At 39.8% G+C, this 19911-nt stretch overlaps 1 protein-coding gene across 2 annotated transcripts in view; it reads left to right on the top strand.

Annotated features, from left to right (window-relative positions):
• The first annotated feature begins 51 nt into the window (after positions 1-51).
• The window catches only part of SUCLA2 (succinate-CoA ligase ADP-forming subunit beta), a 60550-nt gene continuing 40690 nt past the window's right edge, over positions 52-19911 (top strand). The window contains exons 1-3 of one of the 2 annotated variants that reach the window (XM_013059844.2): positions 52-359; positions 2924-3069; positions 18620-18800. In XM_013059844.2, the coding sequence (XP_012915298.1) occupies positions 2953-3069; positions 18620-18800 (298 nt within the window). In that variant the 5' untranslated portion in view covers positions 52-359; positions 2924-2952. Of the gene's footprint in view, positions 360-2923; positions 3070-13172; positions 13329-18619; positions 18801-19911 lie in introns of those variants that run through there. The other variant, XM_004759183.3, reaches the window with a different exon arrangement.

Genomic DNA, 19911 nt, shown 5'->3' with positions numbered 1-19911 from the left:
GGCCGCCCGCAGTTTCTCCCTGTGCCTGCGCTGGCGCAAAAAGTCTGAGTGGAGGGGCTTACCTTGGTGCTATCTCAGTTGATGAAGCTAATGATTCCTCCCTTAAGGATTGCCTCTCAAGGCTTTGTTTTAAGTAATGCCACTTACTGTTGCACTTTCAACACTTGCTATCCATATCTGATAAGGGAAACCAAGACGAAAAAATTAAATTTCCTTACTACTTACAGCCCATTGTTAAGTCCTGAAACAGGCAGAGTGACATTCCGCTGGGAACTCAGCTTCTCCGATGTTAAGACTTTGCTAAAGGCAAGAGGCAATCAACCTGAGGATTCCACCCCCACCTCCTGCCCCAGGATCCTGTAAGTCTTCTTTAACATACAAAAACTCCTTTGCAAATTTCCTATATTTCTATACCCCTAGATGTATGTTGGTAATCACCTCCACGCATGTGGCCCACTGATATACTTCTGAGGGGGTCTCAGGACTGAGTTTTTACTAAACAGTAATAAATGACCTTTCCCGGGACGCCTGGGTGGCTCAGTTGGTTAAGCAGCTGCCTTCAGCTCAGGTCATGATCCCAGCGTCCTGGGATCGAGTCCCACATCGGGCTCCTTGCTCCGCAGGGAGCCTGCTTCTCCCCCTGACTCTGCCTTCCACTCTGTCTGCCTGCGCTCGCTCTTGCTCGCTCTCTCTCTGACAAATAAATAAATAAAATCTTAAAAAAAAAAAAATAAATGACCTTTCCCGAACAACAGCCTGTCAGGATCATGGGAACCTTGTTTCCAAAATACCTTGGAAGCTTGTGCTGTCCCTAACCTCCCCCCAATTTGAAAGTACATAATCAGTCACACATCACAACCTCAGGGCAGCCCTTTCTGTCCACAGGTCCTGTCTTCCTGCTTTTAATAAAACCACCAAAGTCATCTCAAGAATTCTTTCCTGAGCATTTGCCCCGAACCCCAACAATTTCTACATCAATATCTACTCTCAGATTATCCAAAGCGTGCATTTACCAGCTGTCCGCCTTTATAAACCTCTGTGCCTTGCATATCCTATTTCTTTTTTTGTTTGGATGAGATTCTCCACCACCATATAAATTCATTCTATGTATAGCTCAAGTCAGCATGGTTATTAGGGCAAGGATAAATGGTATAGAAACAACCTGGTATAAATTATTGAAAGTATTAACACAACATGGAAAAAAATTAAAGACAATGAATTGTGCTGGGAGAAGCTAGTTTGGGGGGAAGGAAAGAACTTGTCCCAGTTGTTTGCACAACATGCACCCACCAAAATAATCCCAGCTGAATTAAAGTTGTGATGAAAATGAACTAAAAAAGAACAAATGACTAGTCTCTGGTTGGGGAGGATTTACTTTTTTCATTAATATAAATCAGGTTTTACTTCTACTGAACTAATGCACTTACAATTTTAAAACTCAAATGGTAGAAAAACAAGTAAGGATGAGTAGGGATGACTTTACCCACTAGTCCTGGTTTCCATTCACTTTTAGCTCTTTGAACTATTATTCCTGATACTTGCCTACATATTTCAAGTAATAGGTTTCTTCTTCATGTTTTGGTAAATGACTACATATTTGTACAGCATCTTTCCTTCCACCCAGAAATACACCCTTTAATATGTTATGCACCACAAAGATATTCTATAATATTTTCCCAAATAAAAATTGGCAACATATAGACAGGATAATGTATCATAACTGAATGGAGTTATTCCCAGAAATACAAGGTGAGGTTAATATTTGAAAAATCAATCCTTGTAGTTTACTGCATTAAAAGAGAGAAAAAAGAAACACATTTAATCATTTTTTAAAAGAGTTTATTTATTTGAGAGGGAGGGAAAGAGAAATAGAGAGAGAGAGTAAGCAAGAGCACAAGAGCCTGGGGAGGGAGAAGCAGAGTCCCCACTAAGCAGGGAGCCTGATGTGGGGCTCAATCCCAGGATGCTGGGATCATGACCTACCTAAGCAGAAGGTAACCCACTGAGCCACGCAGGTGTCCCAACTCATATAATCATCTAAACAGATGCAGAAAAGAACCTGAGAAACTTCAGTAATTATTAATGATTTTAAAAAGAGTTAAGCAAACTAGGATTAAAGGGAATTTTAACAACCTTATATATGGCATTTAAAAGATTTACAACTAACATCTTATTTAACGGTTGTTATGGGCTAAGTCATGCTCCCCTGCCCCAAATTCGTATGTTGAAGTCCTAACCCCCAATACCTCAAAATATGACTATATTTAGAGAATAGGGCCTTTAAAGAAGTAATTAAGTTAAAATGAGGTCAATAGGGTGAATCCTAATCTAGTATAACTGGTATCCTTAAAGAAGAGATGAAGTTAGACGCAGACAGAGGAAAAATCCACTTGAAAACACAGGGAAAAGACAGACATCTGCAAGCTAAGGAGAAAGCCCTCAGAAAAAGCCAGCCCCCTGATACCTTGATCTTAGACTTCTAGAATCTAGAGCTGTGTGAAAATAAATGTTATTTAAGCCAGTTAGTCTGTGGTACTTCCTTATGGCAGCCCTAGCAGACTAATACAATGGTGAAAGACTAAGATTTGAGAGAAGCAAGGATATCATTTGAAGTCATCACATAGCTGGAGGTTCTATTAGTGCAACCAATAAAATCAATAAATAATAAAAGATAGTTAAATTGAAAAGGAAGGAGTAACTATCTTTAATCACAGCCAATCCTAAGGAATCCACAAAGAAGCTACGAAAACAAATACATGAGTTTATCAAGTTCAAAGGATTAAGGTCAATACACAAAATCAATTATATTTCCATATACAGCTAGTCTCCCGATTTATGATGGTTCTATTTATAGTTTTTTGACTTTATGATAGTGTGAAAACAGAAGCCATAATTTGAATTTTGAATTTTTATGTTTTCCCAGGGTAGTGATATGCAGCATGGCACTCTCTTATGATGCTGGCCAGCTACAGTGGGATTCAGCTCCCAGTATGTATACAATCATTCTGCTTTTCACTTCCACTACAGTACTCAATAAGTTACATGAGATCTTCAATGCTTTATTATAAAGTAAGTATAAATTTTCTATAAGAAAACATAAGAGAATATCTTTGTTATCTGGGTTAGGCAAAGGTTTCCTAGCTAGGACACCAAAGGCATGATCTGTTGAAAGCAATTGATAATTTGGACTTCATCAAAACTTAAAACTTACTCTCTTTGAGAGACACAATTAAGGATGGATTGTATTTCATCCCTCCCCAAATTTATATGTTGAAGTGCTCTTCCCACATATATATACTTAATAAATTCAGAAACTGAATTTTAAAAACAATATCCTGGAAAATATAAAATATTAAGGGATACCTTTAGCAAAAGATGTGCAAAACCTGTACACTGAAAACTATGAAAAGTTACTGCAGGAAATTAACTGAAAGGAGAGAAATACCACCATGATAGATCAAAAGACTACATGTGGTTAAACAGTCAAATCTCTTCAAATTGATGTATATGGATTTTGATATCCCAGCCAAAATTTCAGAAGGCCTTTTTCCCCCAGTAGAAACTGACAGACCGATTTAAAAATTTATATAGAGGGCGCCTGGGTGGCTCAGTGGGTTAGGGCGCTGCCTTCGGCTCAGGTCATGGTCTCAGGGTCCTGGGATCGAGTCCCGCATCGGGCTCTCTGTTCGGCAGGGAGCCTGCTTCCCCCCCCCCCTCTGCCAGCCTCTCTACCTAACTGTGATCTCTGTCAAATAAATAAAAAAAAAAAAGAAAAAAAAATAAAAATTTATATAGAAATGCAAAAAGGTCTAGAATAATTAAAACAATTTTTAAAATGGAAAAACTTGGAAAATTCATAACCTGATTTTAAGACCCAGGATAATGCCACGCTAATCAAGAGAGTGGTATGTGTGCATGCATGTATGTATGCATGCCTGTGTGTATATGCATGTATGTACATATGTATGCATGTGTGTGCATGTATGTATTTATTTATTTTAGAGACACAGAGAGAGAGAGACTCCTAAGCAGCATTCATGCCCAGCATGGAGCCTGACATAGGACTTGATCCCACGACCTTGAGATCATGACCTGAGCTGAAACCAAGAGTCAGATGCTTAGCCAGCTGAGCCACCCAGGCACCTGGAGAGTGTGGTGTTTATTAAAGCATAAACATATAAATCAATGGAGCAGAATGGAGAAGCCAGAAATAGACTTTATTTTTAATCTTTTTTTTTAAAGATTTTATTTATTTATTTGACAGAGAGAGATCACAAGTAGACAGAGAGGCAGGCAGAGAGAGAGGGGGAAGCAGGCTCCCCGCTGAGCAGAGAGCATGATGTGGGGCTCCATCCCAGGACCCTGGGATCATGACCTGAGCCAAAGGCAGTGGCTTAACCTACGGAGCCACCCAGGCACCCCAGAAAATAGACTTTTTTAACAGATGGTATTAGAACAACAAAAACAAAAGATCATTTATACTTGGTGCCACATATAACAGTTCATTCAAAATGGACTGTACCTAAATAAAACCACCTAAAAGTATAAATTTTCTATAAGAAAACATAAGAGAATATCTTTGTTATCTGGGTTAGGCAAAGGTTTCCTAGCTAGGACACCAAAGGCATGATCTGTTGAAAGCAATTGATAATTTGGACTTCATCAAAACTTAAAACTTACTCTCTTTGAGAGACACAATTAAGGATGGATTGTATTTCATCCCTCCCCAAATTTATATGTTGAAGTGCTCTTCCCACATATATTTAATTATGGGGACTTGGAGGTAAGTGGCCTTAGATGAGGTCATAAAGGTGGGATCCTCATGATGAGATTAGTGCCTTTACAAGAGACCAGAGAGCTTGATCTCTCCTTTCCTAACATGTGAGGACATAAGAAGGTGGGACACCAGAAAGAGGGCTCTCACAAGGAATCGAATCTGCTGGTACTTTGATCTTGGACTTCCTAGCCTCCAGAACTGTGAGAAAGAAACATCTGTTGCTTAGGCTGCCCGGTCTATGACATTTTATTATAGAAGCCTGAGCTAACAAAGATATAAACTATTTTTCAAAATGAAGACAAGCTACAGACTTAGGAGAAAAATGTGCAACACACATTTTTGATAAAGGACTGGGCTCTAGAATATGTAAGGAGTCCTCAAAACCCAATAATAAAGCTAACAACCCAATAAATATATGGGCAAAATTATTGAACTGAGATTTCATCAAAAAGAGATATGGGTGGCAAATAAACACATGCAAATATGTTCAACACGATGAGTCTCTAAAAAATTTAAAACTACATTGAGGTGGCGGCGCCTGGGTGGCTCAGTGGGCTAAGCCACTGCCTTCGGCTCAGGTCATGATCTCAGGGTCCTGGGATCGAGCCCCGCATCGGGCTCTCTGCTCAGCGGGGAGCCTGCTTCCCTCTCTCTCTCTCTCTCTGCCTGCCTGTCTGCCTACTTGTGATCTCTCTCTGTCAAATAAATAAATAAAATCTTAAAATAAAAAAAAAAAAAACTACATTGAGGTAACTATACATCTTTTAGAATGAATAAGTTTTAGTGTTTTATTTTGTTTATTTGTTTGTTTGTTTGTTTTTAACCACAAAGACTGGTAATACCAAATGCTGAAGTCCAGTTAGAACTCTCACACAAATCTCTTGTTGGGATGCCTGGGTGGCTCCTTCAGTTAAGTGTCTGCCTTTGGCTTAGGTCATGATCTTAGGGTTCTGGGATCAAGTCCCGCATCAGGTTCCTCGTTCAGCTGGGAGTCTGCTTGTCCCACTGCCTGCTGCTCCTGCTGCTTGTGTGCGCACTCGCTTGCTCTCTTTCTATCTGACAAATCATAAATAAATAAAATCTTTAAAAAAAATGTCTTGTCAAATAAATTAAGAATTTTTTTTAAAAGTTCATAAAATCAGAACTCTCACACATTGCTCGTGGGAATGCAAAATGGTACAGCCACTTTGGAAAGCAATTTACTGTTTCATATAATGTTAAGCATTGGTTTATCATACGATTCAGTAATCCCATTCTTAGATATTTACCTAAAAGAAATGAAAACTTACGTTCTCTTCAGGACCTGTATGTAAATATTTTAGTGGCTTTATTCATAATAATCAAAAACTATAAATAACTCAAATGTTCTTCAAGTGGTGAAGGGATAAGTCAACTGTAGTACATTCATACAGTGTAAATTCAGACAATAGAAAATTTAAAATTTAAAATTTAAATTGCCTTTAGCAATATAAAGGCACAAACTTTGGTACATTTAACATGGATAAACTTACATCATACTAAGTGAAAGTAATTAGATATAAAAAACTACCATATGTATGATTCCATCTCTATGCCATGTTGTTATGGGCAAAACTATAGACATAACAGAAAGGTCAGTTTTGCCTGGAGCTGAGCATGCGAGGAGTTGGACTAAAAGGGCATGAGAGATATGGATAAAGGAACTGTGTTTTATCTGGATTGTGGCAGTGATAACATAGCTATGTGTTTTTCAAAATGCAGAATTATACACTAAAATGGGTGAAATTTACTATATGTATATTATACCTCAATAATCTGACTTAAAAAAAAATAGCCAAGAAAGAAAAATGGATTGTGGAGTTGCAGAAAGAAAAAGTTGAGTTGGCAGTTATGCAGAAGAGAGTTCTAAGGTTGCCCAGAGCTAAACTGCCCTATTTTACCAATGTTAAAATTTGTCATTCTTGTGTGTGGAGTTGTTCTCTGGAGATTATAGTGTTTCCTGGGAGCTAGCCTTAGGCTGTAGCCTGAGCTGGGGCGGGGAGATGGGGGAAGGGAAGGGAGGACGGGGACAGCATGTTCAAGGTCACAGACATCCTGTTAAGGAGTAGGCTACTCCTTACACACAGTAGGAAGTCAGGGTCTAAAGGGAGTGGTGGGCAAGGACATCCTGTGACATTCAGGGGTCACATTTAGTAGCCAGTTTAAAGTTTTCTTTTATTGGGTTTATAATTCCATTTTACTGTCTGGACGCCTTCAATAAAGTCTGTTTACATGTTGTAGCTTGGTCTTTCCTATGCTTTGTAGGGCTGTGTAAAGATGTGAAAAGAGAATAGCATCAGGCCAGAGAAGCACTGAGGTCAAGGAGAGTCTTTGATCTCAGCGTTCTGGGGACTTGGAGCAGTGACTGACATGTAAGTGCCCTATAGATGAACAGCTGAACAGAAGCTTCTCTCCTTACTATTGAAGTGGAGAACAAAGGCAAAATTAAAAAAAAAAAATTAAACTTCCTTAAACTTACAGTCCATTGACAAGTATTTGGGACAGGCTGTGTGACCTTCCTCCAGGCACTCAACTGCCTCAATGTTCATACTTTGCTAAAGGCAAAAGGCAAGCTTAGCTTGACATTAGCCTGACCTCCAGGATTCTGTAAGTCTACTTTAATATATGAAGATCCCTTTGGAAACTCCCTTTATCTCTACCCATTCTACCTACTGCAAGATATATGTTAGCAATTATCCTCCAAGCATATGTCCCACTGATAAACATCTGAAGAATCTCACGACTAAGCTTTTACAGGACAGTAGTAAATGACCTTCTCCTAACAACAGCTAGGCTCTCAAGGTCCTGGATGCCTTTCTTCCAAATTCCTTAGAGACTTATATCATCCCTAACCCTCTCCCAACTTGAAAGTGTGTAATCAGTCACGCACAACCCCAGGGCAGCTTTTACTGCCCTCGGATTCTGTCCCTGAGCTTTAATAGAACCACCCCTTTTGCATGAAAAACATCTCAAGAAATCCTTCTTGACAGGTCGTTCCCGAACCCCAGCATTTCACATCAATTATCCGTGTAACAAAATAGTTTCGTTGTATTTAAGCAAACTAGAAAACAATTTGTTCCTAGAATATTTATGCATATGGAAAAAGGTGGTGTGATTCACACGAAATACAATTAGTGATGAAGGAAAAAAGACACCGAGCTGATATTTATGAATCATACAAGAGAAGTGTAAATCAGCCCACTTAGTTGCCACTCTGTTCTAGAGAATCCACACAATTCCCTTTTGCAGGGTTCCCAACTAGTTGACCAAGGTATACCAGCAGTCCCTGCAGCATTAGAACCTAACAGAGCTTTGTATTGCCACATCTCCTTTCCAGTTTATCCAGACTCCCAGTTAAAGGGTAGGGTAGCCAGGCACAAGGGTTCCTGCCCTGCCCAATTCTAGGACTTTATTGGGAGAGCAGTGTTGTCCTTCCAGCCTGTCCTGTGTTTGATGTTCAAAGGTGTATATAACTCATGTACCCTCCTTATGGTTTTACACAGCATGGTATTGTATGCATTAAGGCAGAATTTAAATTTAACAAATTTAACTCACATCACAACTCAGATGCACAGAAATAATGACCTACTTTCTCTTTTTCCCTTCCTCCCTTCCTTCCTTCCTTCCTTCCTTTCATTTTTTCTCCCCAAACTCTTTGTCACTAGTTTGCATATGGGTCTGTAGAGAATTCATTAAATATTCAATCTGTTCAAAACAGTCCAGTCTAATAATTTAGTCAGGACCCTTAAGTCACATTCAGTCTATCTTGGTTTAAACAGCTGGCCTTTCAGTCACCTTTCTCCCTGTTATTTTTACTGAAGACATCCAGCTATATGAAGCTGGGTATGGCTTGGACATTTTGTAACACTTTTGGAAGATAGTTTCCTTGAATCCATGTGGACTTAACATGTGCCTTGGAATCAGGCAGATAAGAAATCTGGAGTCCTCACATAAAAACCAAGGGTGGCTGAGAGCCCACCTGTCTGACTATACCATGTTATCAAGTGTCTTTTGGTTCAGGAGATTCTTCAAGGCAACTTTCCCTCAGAGCCTCAAGGTGGAAGTGTGACAAGACTGGGGCAGGACAAATCTTCTGCCTTCAGTATTGCTCCCAGTGGAGCAGAGATGCCAAGTTCATTTCATATTTTCATAGGTAGGAGAGATACGACTCTTTTTGTACATATAGAGTTGAATTCTATTATTAACCTGATTACATCAACTGCCAGAAAATTAACCTCTGGTAAATTAGGAGCTATCTCCCTCCCTCCTCCTTAGATCCAGGAGATAATTGCAGTGACAGATGAGCATGGAACAGCTAGTCTTTGGTATTGCTAGATAACTAAGCTGACATTTATTGTCAAATTCCTCTTCCCATATGCTCTGTGTCATTGTTCCTTACAGGTCTATCCTTACATGTTTCCATCTGCCATCTCTCCATGCTTGTCTACATAGCTGTCAATGGTTCTGGAAGCCCTTGTAGGCTTCCCCATCTTTGGTGGGATGGGTACAATCCTGGGAATATGATTTAGCTCCATCTGCAAAGGTACACCTGACTGTCAGAAGTTTCCACTCCTTCTGTGCCACCAGTGTGATCAGGGGATTTTGTGTCTTCTTCTAGTATCTCTTGTTTAAATCCCCAAAACTCTTTGGGAGCGGAATAACCCTTCATCCGGGACACAGTGGCATTGGAAAGTATAAAACACAGGGGCCCTCCTCAAGAAACCACCAGAGTGTCTTACTTTCTCCCAATTTCCTCTCTCCAAATTCTCTAGGAGAGAGGAAATTCCAGTTCTAATTCTGAGGCATAAACTTTCCTTGAGTCCTTCTTCGTTCTGGCTTTTGAAACTTGAAGTTCAGTCTTTTGCAGTTCTCAACCCTTGCATTTACACCTCAGAACCTGTCCCCTGATGGTCTGCAGCATCATTCTTTCCTTTAGGTAGTGAATGGAGTGAAAAGTAAAAGGTTAATGAACATGATAAGATGATATGAATCTTAGTTATTTTCTCGAATTCTCCTCTTGCCATATGGAACCAGCTCTTACCATACAGAACCAGTTCAGATGTTGTGCTGGAGCAATCAAGTAAAAGCTGTTTACTCTGGGCAAGTTACTTACTGTTTCCGAACCTCCGTTTTCCCTTCTGTAGAATGCAGGATTGTGAGGATTACTAAGATGTGTTTCTGTCTTTTGCTACTGCCATTCTAGGGTGGTCTAGATAAGTGTTCCTACTATTACTTCTGAGGCTTTAAGAGAACTAAGAGAAATCTTGTGTAAACATTGTATGTCCTCTTCCTTCACCCTTATACTCTGTGTAAATCTGGTAACTGTTTCTTTCTTTGGCACAGATTGGATGGGTAAAATGGAATAAGTTGAAAACCAGAGAATCTGAAAATGTCTCATAACAAAATAAAGGATAGAAAAAAAAATATGTAATTATCTGGCACCAAAAACTAAGTGTTCAGTAAATCACCGTTATTCACTCAGCCATCAATAGAAGTTCAGGCTAAGCAGATATATTGGAAGTTTTTTCTGCAGCACTTGGTAATTCTATTAATTCTATAGTTAACAATAGGACAATTTATTATTTTTTGAGAATTTCAAGCGTTTCATTTCTCTGTAACAAAATTTAGCAAGAGGGGCACCTGGGTGGCTCAGTGGGTTAAGCCTCTGCCTTCAGCTCAGGTCATGATCTCAGGGTCCTAGGATCAAGACCCACATCAGGCTCTCTGCTGAGCAGAGAGGCTGAGCCTGCTTCTCCTTCTCTCTTTGCCTGCCTCTCTGTGTACTTGTGATCTCTATCCATCAAATAAATAAATAAAATCTTTAAAAAAATTTAGCAAGAATAATTTGAACTACATTTTAAACTTGCCTCCTTCTTTTTGTATGACTTACAATACAACCCAAACATCTTTTCTGTACCTTAGTGAATTGTCATACTTGTTTCTAAGTTTGAATCAGTCTCCATCATTTTATCCATTGCATTTTCAATGTCATTCATGAAAGCCACTTTTTTCACCTGTGTTGGTAAGTCTGCACCCACTAACTGGCTACATATTTAGTCTCTTGAATCTAGATGGTGTTAACACTGATAGGCACTGCTAACATTTCCAAGTCAGCTCTTTCCTCTAAAATTCCATTTATATTTGTTTCAAATACCGCAAAGTTATTTGTTAAGTGAGTTAGAAGATTTTTTAAAGTTTTTATTTTAATTCCAGTTAGTTAACATACAATGTTATATTAGTTTCAGGTGTATAATATAGTGATTCAGCACTTCCATACATCACCCAGTGCTCATCACAGCAAGTACACTTCTCAATCCCCATCACCTAACCAATAGGACAGTTTAGATAAGTCTTTGCTCTAGGCAGTAAAATTTTGGGGGGGGGTATTATTATACCTTCAATGATTTTGCTACATCAGATGTTATATCCTTTAATGATTTGAAAGAACTGTGAAAAAAATTAAAGTCTCTCCCTAGGAAATTTCTTTTCCTCTTTTTTCCTGCACACCACGCTCATCCTTAATCTCCAGGTAGAGGCAGAGATACACAAAGTGGGGGACTACAGGTTGAGCATAAGAATAGCATTATGCATGAAGTACAATTCTTTTTTCCCCCCTTCCTCATATACTCTCCCCTATCCTCCACCTAATACATTCTGCCTACTAGTTTCTGAGATACTTGTAGAAAAAAATGATAAAAATGTTTGTTGTGGAAAAAGTAGTTTCTTAGTAAAGAAATTTCATTTTCTAAGACTGATTGCCTGATGCTGAAACAAGGTTAGCAGGTAGGAGTCACATCATTTTACCTCACTGAATTCTTTTAATGAGGTATCCAGGCATACAGAGCTCTGAACACAGTCAAGGAGTGCTGAAGGAATGCACCTCTGCCTCTTGCTTAGGTTTCCAAAGGAGCCAGTCCCACATAATCTGCATGTTCTCTTTCTCACTTCTTGACTTACTCCATATTTCTGCTGCTGCCTTCCCTGTTTTTAAGCTAGGGTGGAAGAGGGCACAACAGGGGAGATGTGTAATGGTTCACCTGTGATGCAGACTTGAAAGGTGTGGAGCCTCTCAGGCTCCTACCAGGGGTAAAGCCTTACATCTTATTTTAGCACCTTGACTTATTCTGAGTTTACCCGTGTGCCCTTTAAATAACTGGCCTTGGACTCAGATGGTTTGTTGTACCTGGTTGTTCAACTGCTGTGTTTACTAGCAATTAAAAAAATGGCTTGAAAATAAGTATGTCCTATTCATATCTGATGGGATAGGTGTTTCCAACAGAAGCTGGTAGGTCCCAGCCCCAGCTTTTTGGGCAGATATCTAGATTTTATTTGACTGGCAATGATTGACAGTAGAAGGGTAGAGCAAGAGACATTTGAACTACCAATGGCTTTTTCCCACTCTGCCTATTTCTAACTGTACCTATCTTTTAGTGAGGAAGCGAGCTTTAAGGACAGTCCTGCCTAAGTGCAGTGAAATGAAAAAATCCGTGAGAAAGTTTTGTCTTTAAGAGCTCAGAGATTTGGAGGACTGCAGAAAGCCCTTTTCTGTTCCCTGAGTTGATAGGCTGTTTTAGATTCCTTTTTTTTTTTTCTTTATACAGTGCTGTTCTGGGCATTGGGCCACTGTACTTCAGAAGCAGCTACCAGAGCCTGTATAATGCTAGTCAGTCCCTCCAATCTATTCCTGGGTTAACATCTTTTTAACATTGAAAACTCTTCGACACATTTTAAAACCACATATCCAGAGGAAAATAGGCGCCGTGTGTCCAGTGGTCAAGTCTGGATGGGGCACACGTCTCATCTCAGGGCTTTCAATGCTCAGTGTGTATGTCATTCACCTGAGAGCTCTAAGAAATATAGATTCCTGACTCCATCCTCCAATGGGGCTGGTGAAGGAAGTTTTTCTAAAGCTTCCTAGGCAATTCTCTGTGCCATTTGGATTGGTAACTAGTGGCTGATCGTCTTATTTTTTTTTTTTTTTTTAAGGTAGAATTGGTGTTTTATTCACTGCTGTATCAACACAGACTTTGGCACAAAGCAGACACTGAGTGCTTATTTTTTCAACGACCACCATCTTACGGTTAAGGCAGCTGAGGCTCAGAGAAGTTGGGATCACACAGATGGCGAGGCTGGTCATCTCTCCAATACCACATCTTACTACTTTACTAGGAAGTGTTCGGGTTGCTTTCTGGTCTCAGGTCGCATATTGAGGCTGCGGAGGTTAGCTCCAAAGGTCAAAGTTTGCTAGGTGCCTGTCAAGCCCAACTTTGCTTGAACTGGCAATCTCTGCTAAGGGAATCCGCATTCGCAGAGTTAACCAGAAGTCCCGCCCGCCATGGGTGGGGCCACGGGTTGGAGTCCGCGTCAGGAGCAGCTGGGTCGCCGGGCGCCTCGCGCTTCTGCGCCTGCGCACGGCGCCGAGGGGACGGGGTCGGGCTCAGAAATGGCGGCCTCCATGTTCTACAGCCGGTTATTGGCTACCACCGCCCTTAGGAGCCGCGGGTCCCGGCCTGCGCTGCGGGCCGCCGCCCAGGTATTGCGGCCCCGCCCGCTATCTCTTCGAGGGTCGGCAGGAGGAAGGGCGAGGTGGGAGACGTGGCTCCTGTGGGTGAGGTGTGAGGGGATGTGAGGCCCGGCTCGGGGTCACTTCGCAATAGGTGACATTGGGTGACATGGGGTTGCCCTGCCGGGCCCGCGGACGGCTTGCTCTGGAGGACTGCCCGCTTGTGGCTGTGGCTGCGAGCGGGCCCATATTTGCGCCGGTCTGCTCTCGTCCTCAGCCCGCGAGGAGTCGGGCCATTCGGCTGCCGCTGCCCTCTCACTTTCTGAGGGCGGGAGGGGAGGCGGGTGAGGGGAGCTTCTAAGTGGAGGTGTGGGGGCCTAGGCAGTTTCTGCTGCTTTTACCTCACCCAGCGCAGTGGGCAGAGGCTTCCGCGGCCCTTCTTTGGGGAGGGGGGAAAATGCCCTTCAGATGTACTTTTATGTCCCTGGGGAGCTGTCATAGGTGGGAATGCCTTCCCAGGATCAGCTTGCTGACTGGTCTGTTCTGGGAAGAGGCAGGGAAGTTTCCCACCTGTTCTGTTTGTTAAGGGTGGTAATAAGATGAGGTTTACCAGCTTACCAGTTGGGGAAGTAAGACAATTATCTTTTGGATCCCTTCGTTTATATAGCATATATTATAGCGTAATAATCACAAGTGTTTGTTTGTTTTGGTTTTTTGTTTTGGAGTGTTTACCGTGGGCCAGGTACTGAGCTGGGCATTTTACTTGTAGTTTCTTGTTAGGCTTTTCAGCAGCACTATAAGGGCGTCATCAATATCCTCATCATTGATGAGGAAATTGTGGCCTGGAGAGCTAGTATTTCGGGCTCTGTCACAAAGCAGGTAGGGGCAAAGCTAAGGCGTAATTCCAGAACCGTCCGGCTCCAAAGCCTTTGTGCTCGAATCTGCTCTTTATTTTTTTTCCGGAAGACTTGGCCTGTTCTTTCCAGTGTTGACACCAAGAAACTTGTTGGAAGGGCACGATTGCTTCATAAGTCAATTCCAGAGTTTTAGATTACGTTCTGAAATTAACTCCTTGGACATGACAAAAATGAATTGATTTTAATACTCTAAATCTGGAGGCAGTGAATTACATGAGCATGCTTCTCAATAGGAGAAGTGATAATTTTTTGGCCTTGAACTTCCTTCTTATGAGTCTTAAAGAATGCTGTCTTGTTTTTAGAAAATGAAGACTTGGTGAACAAATATGTTTTCATCTGTCCTTTTGGAAATTCTTTTAAAACCTCTTGTCTCTCCATATGGAGGTGCCTAGTTTATTGTCTTAGAACATTTCTTCTTTTCCACCCACACATTAAAAAATACAGCTTTAGAATTTGGAAGGCCCTTAATCTAATCCCTTGCTTTTGTAGATGAGGACGCAGAGGTGCAGGATCCTAGGAAACTTGTTCAAGGTCACACATTGAGTTTAGCAAATATTCTTAAACATTGTGTTTAGTTCTCTAACCCTGGTCTAGTTTCTCTGTATCTTTTGTCCAGTGTATGTCTGATAAAATAGTTTAGGTTATGAGCAGATGAACTAATTTTTTTTTTTTTTAAAGATTTTATCTATTTATTTGAGAGTGAGAATGAGAGAGAGAGCATGAGAGGAGAGAGGACAGTGGGAGAAACACTCTCTGGCGATCAGAGAGCTTCATGTGGGACTCGATCCCAGACTCCAGGATCATGACCTGAGCAGAAGGCAGTTGCTTAACCAACTGAGCCACCCAGGAGCCCCAGATGAACTAATTTTAAATATTTTCTCGTTGTGAATCACATTTTTCAGTAACTACATTTCCCCCTTTTGAATTGGTGAATGATTAAATGGGTGGATGATTAAATGGCTGGTGTTATAGGAATTTGGCCAGGTACTGGTGGCCTTTTGGCAGTAGGAATCTTCTAAGTGATAATGTGGAGAAAGACAAAGACTTAAATGTGGGAATCCTTGTGATTCTGTGGGAATATTTATTACCAGCATAATTAAAAAAGCATATTTTAAGTCATAACTTCTAGGGGTGCAAGGAAAGGATTAGCCACACTTCAGATATTACAAAACCTTTAAAGGGGTATAAAAGTTAGCAGCATTACCTTATGAGTACTACTGATTCTTTGTGAATATAGATATTTGAAAGAAACTGCAAAAATATACTTAGAGCTTTGTGTCATTGGTTTACCCTGAAGTTTTTTTGGGAAAATTTCAAACTGATAGAATGTTCCAGCAATCGTACAGTGAGCACAGATATTGCTTTCATCTTTATTTAACATTTTGCTGCATTTGCTTTATCTTTAAAAAACTGCATTCATGTGCATATATACATATTTATATATGCATATATGTATAAAATAACATTCATTTATTTTTGCTCAGCCATTTGAGACTAGCTGGCAGATATCATGGTGCTTTATCCCTAGATAGTATTTTAGCACACGGCTTTTATTTATTTATTTTTAAGATATTTATTTGTCAGAGAGAGGGAGGGAGAGAGATCACAAACAAGGGAAGCTGCAGGCAGAGGGAGGAGCCTGATGCAAGGCTCAGGCTCCATCCCAGGACCCTGGAATCTTGACCTGAGCCTGAGGCAGATGCTTAACTGACTGAGCTACCCAGGCATCCCATAGTACCCGCCTTTTAAAGGTGAAGACATTCTCCTAAATAACCACAACATAGTTATGATATTTAGGAAATTTGTAGTTATCATACTTTGGAAATTTAGTTTTAGATTTTCCCAGTTGTTCCCAAGGTGGTGTTTTATTTCATTTTTATTTATTTATTGATTTTTTAAAAGATTTATTTATTTGAGAGAGAGTGCAACTGTGAGTGGGGGTGGCAGGCAGAGAGGGAGAGGGGAAGCCTACTTACAGTTGAGCCTGGAACTGCTGGGACCTCCATCTTAGCACCGTGAGCTCAGGACCTGAGCTAAAGCTAAGGGCCAGGCCCTTAACTGACTGAGCCACTCAATAGCCCCAAGTTGTTTTATTTTCAAGCTGGGATCAGGCCTCTGTAGTATTTTTTCTAGTCTGTCCAGTTAATTAGGTGCCACGTAATGACTCTGAATGCTCATGTGTGTGTTGTAGGTGTTCATTTACATGTTCATTTCCATTAAATGAATTCTGTGGCTGGACCAAGTCAGTTTTATTCTTTTAACATCCCTTGCACAGTGTCTGGTAAACAGGCATAATGTCTGAATGTATAACTGTTTTTACCAAGCTCTGCTCGGTACACCTCTTTCCCCCTTATTTTTATTGTTATTTTGAGGTATAATTTATATAAAGTATACAACTTTGGGTAGTAGATTAATTTTTACATATGTATACATCTTTGTAGCCACCATTCAGATCGAGATATGTAATACTTTCAGCCCTCAGAAGCACCCATGTCCTCTCCCCTTATCAGTATTCCCCAACAGAAGGTGACCACTAATTCTGACTGACTTTATCACTATTTTTGATTGGTTTTGAACAATATTAAAAAATATAAATATGTATTCTTGTATCTGGTTTCTTTTCCTCAAAATTACGTCTTTGAGATGAATCCATTGTTTTGTGAACAACAGGGATTTTAAAAAAATTGCTTTGTAAGATCCTAGTATGTGAATATGCTGTATTTTTTTCTGTTGATGGGTGATTGAGTCATTTTTATTTTTTAATGAATAAGCCCGCTATGGATATTCTTATGAATATGCCTTTTGGTAGACAAAGCACTCATTTCTGTTGGGTATATACCCAGGAATGGGATTTCAGAAAGTAGATATATAATGAACGGTTTGGGATGTTGCTGGTTTTTAATATTGAAGTGACAGTAACTCATGGAGTTGAGTTTCTCTGCTGAAATGTTATTCAGGATTTTAGCTTACCAGGTGAAACAGAAACAAGTTGTTACTTGGTGTGACTGACTTTTTAGACTAGGGTTCTCAAACTGTAGGGTGCTTAAGAATCAGGTGAATGACTTGTTGTGAATGCAGATTACCTGAGGCCCATTCCAGAGATTTTGTAGATTCAAGTGGGGCCCTAGAATCTGTGTTTTTAGACAACATCCCCCGTAATTTTGATGCAGATGGCTCATAAACTTCCTTCAAGAAGACTGTTTAATAAAGCAATAGTTGATAGTCCAGAACTGCACATTTCTAATGCTCTAAACTGTCTATAACATGGACTATCAGTAAATGGTTTCCAATATTTTATATTAAAAAAGAAAGAGACTCTATATATGATCCCTTTAAATTCAATTCTTATGCTACTATGTGTTTCATATGAGCTGTGTTTCAGTATTCTGCATTCCTTGTTTAGAGAATGAAAATGTATGGATAATACTTAAATGTATGATTTCAATTCATTCTTCTAGGGCTTTCATAGCACTTAATTTTTTCTACATATTGTCATATAAAGTTGATAGGATTGAGGAATTTTGATATTTACAGGCTATGAAATGAAGAGTTTCATTGAGGAAATCAACTGGAAAGTGGTGTCTGGATCAACACTTGTGGGAGTGAAGGAATGAGGCTTGAGAAGTGGGAGAAGTAGAACTGTGGTGCAGTTGCATTAGGAACTTTTGCCTCCTCTGGGAGATCCTGAACTAGGATGGTCCTTCAGAATTATCCCAAATTGGGGTGAGGTGCTAGGACTTTATAACCTTTCCTTAAACCCCCATCGACCAGTCATTGGATGCAGGCTGACAATGGGAAGGTGTGACTTTGGGCAAGGAAGTGCCAATGAGAGGACTCAGTAGAGAGCTGTCAGTAGCCAGCACTCCCAGCAGCTGGGCTATGAAAGGGGAATCTGAGTAGCACACCACAGTGATCACTACAGATGAAACCAAGGTATAGTCTTATGTGTTTGAAAGAGGAATCACTCAACTATCACTCAACTAACTACCGTATATCTAGTGCCAAGCAATTTGTTAGGTGCTGGAAGAATCATGGAGTGAAGAAAATGGGAAGGATTTTTGGTTTGTTGGAAAAGATGAGGTTGGTTTTAGATCTGCTGAATTTGGCATTGAGGTAGAAATGCTCTGTAGGTCATTAGGGATATGGCCCATTCCAGAGATTTTGTAAGACTAGACGTGATGAGAAAATAGTTAAAACTACAAGGGTAACATTTGATATTTAGCTGGTAGGTTAGCTCTTAGGTTATAATTTAGGTATTCTGAATATTATTCTTTGATGGTTTAACATAACAGTTTTATTACAGTTATGAAGAACCAAGTATTGTATATAAAAAAGTGTTTTGAGAAGGTGTTTTTAATAAGTTCTAAATTACTGTCATATATAATATGTCCCCAATTTCTTTAGGTTCTGGGAAGTTCTGGATTTTTTAACAACCATGGACTCCAAATACAGCAGCAGCAACAAAGGAATCTCTCACTACATGAATACATGAGTATGGAATTGTTGCAAGAAGCTGGTGTCTCCATTCCCAAAGGACATGTGGCAAAATCACCAGATGAAGCTTATGCAGTTGCCAAAAAATTAGGTACTAACTTAAGAAAAACTTAGGCCACTTTGACATGGGCACTTCTGATAAGATGTAAACTTTACTTAAGTTTATAACAGTTTATAGGTTTTGTTTTATTTTTTAAAAAATAAATTTTATTTACTTAAAAGGGAAGGTAGAACTTTATGATTGTTGACATTCTGCAATTTTATGAGATTATTTTGAGCTCCCATAGAGCTAGTAACTTAAGAACCAATTATATTGGCATTAGGAAGCCTTTAAAGTCCTGTCTTTAGTTGGAGTATAATTATGGGAAGAAAGTTCTGTTTAATATTCTAAAGCTTAAAAGACTGGTGTCTGTGATGATTCTTCTTCAAGAAAATAGTGAAGAAAATCTTAGCTGTTTATATGGTTGTAAAGAGGTCTAATAAAACTCCCCCAGCTTTCTCTTGATAGGAAAAGTATGGAACCAGGGTGGTAGGAGGGAGGGGCGAAGCTGAGTGCTAGACTGTAAGCTCCATGAGAGCAGGGTTTCTTTGTCTTATTTTGTCCAGTGATATATCCTAAATTCTTAGAAGAGTACCTGACACTTACATAATCAAGAACTATTGATATTTGTTAAATGAATTAAGTACTTGCTCATGTTTATTAGTCAAGTCTTTTATTGCTAACAGAAAACTAAATAGCTTTTGTTAATTTGAATTTTGTTAATTTATATTAATCTTATAATTAAAAAATACTGACTTTAGAAGGTATCCTTCATTTTACATTTTTAATGATTTAAGGATTTTTTTTTTTTTTTTAATTTGACAGACAGAGATCACAAGCAGGCAGAGAGAGAGGGGGGAAGCAAGCTTCCCACTGAGCAGGGAGCCTGATGGGGGCTCGATCCCAGGACCCTGGGATCATGACCTGAGCCGAAGGCAGAGGCTTTAACCCACTGAGCCACCCAGGCGCCCCTTACATTTTTAATGATTTAATATGAGGCCATAACAACGAGTAATGTAGGAGCTATACATTGCATTTTATTTTTAGCAATATTTAAAATTCCACCAATTTTACGTAGATTAGCACAATCTCTGTTGTATGTATACTTGATTAATAAGGTTTTGAATGTGCTTTGGTGAAGACTTTGCTTTTATTAGTATTT

Source organism: Mustela putorius, unplaced genomic scaffold (assembly GCF_011764305.1).
Source record: "Mustela putorius furo isolate JIRA1106 unplaced genomic scaffold, ASM1176430v1.1 tig00000179_pilon_pilon_pilon, whole genome shotgun sequence".
NCBI classification, from domain to species: Eukaryota; Metazoa; Chordata; class Mammalia; order Carnivora; family Mustelidae; genus Mustela; species Mustela putorius.
This window is presented reverse-complemented; position numbering and strand designations above follow the sequence as displayed.